Genomic DNA, 4,269 nt, shown 5'->3' with positions numbered 1-4,269 from the left:
TTGGGATGGTGGGGAGAAAGCAGTCATTTTCCTGAAGAATAAAAGCTAGCTCTATGTAATTTAATTAATAATACTGGTTTGCTATTTTGCAGTTACATATCATAGATACGTCTGTTTCACCAGAAAGAGTAAAATAAATTATCCTAATGAGTGTAAGACATATAGATTTTAGCTGTTGACATTTTTAGTTCCTTATTTGTTAAAATGGAATTTTAAAAAGCACTTCAGGGTGTGTAGTTCTATCAAAAAAAACAAAAACAAAAACAAAAAAACCCGAAACCATTTCCTTGTAGTGTCATTCATTTTTATATATAACTAAAGGTTTTACCACTATACCTACTTTTGAAATTGTATGGGGTTGTCCCATCCATAAATTTCATTTTAATGAATAATCACATTTGAATAATAGCACTTGCCAGTATGATAGGTGGGAAAGAAAATTCCTCAAGATGAGCAATAGTAGCAAACTAGAAATCTAGAAATGGAAGCAGGACCCAGCTTCTGACTTCTGTATGGCTGACTGACCATGTTAATGTGACTCTCAGTGTCTTAAGGCCTTTAAACTGCCTGGTGTAGAATAGTTACCAAAGGCAGGCAGTCTCCTATGAGAAAAACTGTATTTGACAAGGTGGGTGGGAGGGGTTGGTAGGAGGCTCGTAGGGATTTTATTTCTTGGATACCACTGTGTCGTTCTTGCTTGGCTGTTTATTAAATGACTTCCCACAGCAGGGACTGCCCTGACAGTACTTGCATCTCCTAACACTCCCAATTGGATGGATTCTGTTAGAAGCAGGACATGACCGTTACAACACCTTGACCACATTTAAGCCTCAGAGCTCTTGTTCTTAGGTCTACACAGGGAGAAGTTGGCTTGGCCAGAACCAAAAATTATGGTTTTGGAATTCATCCAGTGACGCTGCATTTGTATAACGACGGTATCAGCCAATAAAATGCCCAAAGCAACCGAAGAAAGCCTGGCATCGGGCAAGGCCAGGAGGTAGCAAAGGCCCCTTCCCAGAAGCAAGTCCTAAATACTAAGGTTATATTACCCTCAAATTGTAACTTTCTCTCTCCAAAACCCGGCACCAAGCACTGGCCCCCTTCTGCTGCCATGAGCTTAGGTTGGGTGTGACTGCAGGTGTCCGGCCGGAAGTCCCGCCCAGCGGATGTGGGAAACCCAGTCAGGCGTCGTCTTCGTCGTGGTCTAGGCTGCCACGCGGAAGAGCCAGCTTCTCGACTCCAGGGTAAAGGCCACACGGCCTCCGCTTCCCGGGTTTCGAGTCTTGCTGCAGCTCAGCTCAACCTTGCCTGCTGTCCTCCTGGGCAGGCGGGCTGCTGCCGCAGAGCTCTGGTGCTGGCGTGGCCCCGGTAAACTGGCTCATCTGAGGGCATGGATTGAGCTGAGGGCAAGGACAACCTGGTGGGGGGAAGGGTGGCCATACCCTGATTAGTGGGGGCCGTATTGGGCCACGCTGCTTCAGGTGATTGTGGTGTTGGGAAAGCGGCGGGTTCGCGGGGGATTTCGTTTGTGAGAACGAACAAGGACCGGACCACGTGCCCAACATCAACTGCCCCGCGAGCCTTGGGAAGCCACCGGGGGATTGCTCCCGAGAAGCCTGGCCCGGGGGCAGTGCGTGGTGGCCGGAGGAGAGCTGTGGAGGAGACAAGCAGCCTTGGGACTTTTTAGGTGAGCCAGGCCTTGGGCCAGAGCGAGGGAGCCTTAACTCTCTGTGAACCCGGGCTTATCGGTGGAGGGTTGCGCCCCCGCTTCTTATCCATCCTGCAGAGCAACTGTTTCCTGTTACCCTCAGTATCTCTTGGGACCTGAGTGACTTATTTCACCGCCTCTTTATAAAGTATTATAGCAGAAAGCGGATGGTGCAAGTTATATATTTGCCCTTTTGCTCCCAGTAGAGGCTGCTTTCCACATTATAGGATTCCAAAACGGACAGCTTTAAAGGTGGCAGTTAATGCTAGGATTTTCAGCTCTGCCAGACCCACCCAGGAAGATATTCTTTCTGTCATGAGGGATACATAGATTTTTTTTTTTCCACAAAGCTTTTGATATGAACATTTTTAGAGTAGCAAAATCCAGGGGGTAGGCATATCGCATAATGATGGGTTCTACCTTAAGTTCCATCCCTAGGACCAGAGAGGAGCGGAGAACAATAATCAACTAGTTTTCTTATTTATTTTCTCTTCTAGTTTTTCTGGTAAAGTTTTCACTTGACCTTGTTGTTTTGGAGAGTAAATTGAATAAGGACTGACTTTTTCCCTATGAAAACGCAGTAAAAAAATTTTTTTTCAATCTCATTATTGGTGATAATTTGTATCCACAAAATTACCGAAAACATTCCATAATTGCTTTATTTGATACATACTTTTGACTTGGGAAATAAGCTTACTCTGTGTAATCCTGGCTGTCCTGGACTCACTTTGTCAACCACACTGGCCTCGAACTCAACAGTGATCTGCTGCCTCTGCCTCCTGAGTGCTGAGAGTAATGCCTTGTACCACTATGCCTGGCGAAATGAGCTATTTTTAATTTTAAGTATAATTTTATAATTGTTGAACCTTTTGAAAATTACAACTGAGCCGGGTGCAGAGGCATGTACTTTTAACCCCAGTTTGAGGCCAGCCTGGTCTACAAATGAGTCCAGGACACCCAGGGCTATTACACAGAGAAACCCTACCTTGAAAAAAAAAATTACAACTGTATAAATAATGTAATTATTTTGCCTACTGTGTGAGTCCTAGGGAATCTTCCTGTGTTTGTGAGGATTGTTTGTTTGTTTAGAGGTAGTATTTTCTTTTCTCTTCTCTCCCTCTCCCCATCTTCCTGCTCTCAATTTTCCCGAAGTTCCTGCCTGGCCTGGGGCTTCAAACTCAAGGTCCTTCTGCCGCTCCTTTTCCTGCTGAAGATTACAAACGTGCGCCATCGGGCCCACAGTATTTCGTTCTTTAATTTCTGTTTTTGAGACAGGGTTTCTCTTGTAGCCATAACTTTCCTGGACTCACTATGTAGACCAGGCTGGCCTCAAACTCACAGAGATCCTCTTGCTTCTGCCTCCTGAGTGCTGGGATTACAGGCGCCACTGTGTCCAGCTTGTTCTTTAAATTTTTCTTTTTCCTTTTTTCTTTTTGGGTTTTCAAGACAGGGTTTCTCTGTGCAGCCTTGGCTGTCCTAGACTCACTTTGTAGACTAAGCTGGCCTTGAACTCACAGTGATCCACCTGCCTCAGCCTCCTGAGTGCTGGGATTAAAGGCATGTGCCACCAACGTGGACTGCTTCATTAATTTGTCTCATCCTTGTGAAGGAGCTGTGCTAGTTTTCTCTGTACCATTCCAGTTTTAGTATATGTGCTTCTGAAACAAGCATACTTCCCAGAATATTTCTTAGAAGCTGATCTAACTAAAAATGCCCTATTTTATAGATGAAATATAAGGAAAAAAGACAAACATGGAGACTGAGAATACAAAGAAAATACAAGGTGAGAAATCCATGAATCATGCACTTGCATTAGTTTTATGTATATTATGGGTGTATAATTCTGGGTATATTTGTGTGTGTGTGTGTGTTTATATATATACACACACACACATACATATACACATCAGCATCTAGAAAATGAAAAAAAATCATTCATCAATTTGCATATGCTACATGACAATATTTCTGAGGGGACATGAGCAAACATCTTACCCCAGATGGCAACTTGCCAATAGAACAAAGTAAGGATACTACCAAATCCAGCTTGGTAAGCCAGAGAGTTTACTGGCGTTACTTACAAGGCATCTGAGTGAAGAGTTACTTACAGAAGCAGAAACGACTCAAAGGCAGCTGTATCGTCAAAAGCCTAACAGCAGCACATGTGACAGCTCATGAAAGCTGGGAAAGGGGAACACCCATCCAACGTGTAGACAGCTTAATAGATTGGAAAGTATCTCTTTCAGGTAGCTCAGTTGGTCTCTGTCCCTTCCAGGCAGTTTAATTGGGCTAAGCCTCTTCCAAGCAATTCTTTTGGTCTGAGAGTGTTTCTCAGCAGTCCTTACCCTTTATATATGGGGAGGGCGGGGCCCAGCACATCAGGTTAATTTCAGGGACTTCCCAAAGCTTCTAAGTTGTTTACTTCCTAACTTTTAAGGAGCTTTGTCCAGAGTATTTTTTGTTCTGTTTTGATTTTGTTTTTTGGAGATAGGGTCGCTCTGTATAATTTTGCCTGACCTGGAACTCACTATGTAGACTAGGCTGGCTTTGAACTCACAGAA

General features: G+C 44.0%; 1 protein-coding gene and 1 non-coding gene across 3 annotated transcripts in view; one reads left to right on the top strand and one right to left on the bottom strand.

Annotated features, from left to right (window-relative positions):
- Window positions 1-3,274: 3,274 nt before the first annotated feature.
- On the bottom strand, window positions 3,275-3,379 carry LOC127209701 (U6 spliceosomal RNA). The gene has a single exon (XR_007833213.1). It is a non-coding gene; the product is annotated as a U6 spliceosomal RNA (small nuclear RNA).
- The window catches only part of Terb1 (telomere repeat binding bouquet formation protein 1), a 44,078-nt gene continuing 43,097 nt past the window's right edge, over window positions 3,289-4,269 (top strand). For both annotated transcript variants that reach the window (XM_051169174.1, XM_051169173.1), the window contains exon 1: window positions 3,289-3,491. In XM_051169174.1, the coding sequence (XP_051025131.1) occupies window positions 3,461-3,491 (31 nt within the window). In that variant the 5' untranslated portion in view covers window positions 3,289-3,460. The remainder of the gene's footprint in view (window positions 3,492-4,269) is intronic.

This window comes from Acomys russatus, chromosome 26, assembly GCF_903995435.1.
Source record: "Acomys russatus chromosome 26, mAcoRus1.1, whole genome shotgun sequence".
NCBI classification, from domain to species: Eukaryota; Metazoa; Chordata; class Mammalia; order Rodentia; family Muridae; genus Acomys; species Acomys russatus.
This window is presented reverse-complemented; position numbering and strand designations above follow the sequence as displayed.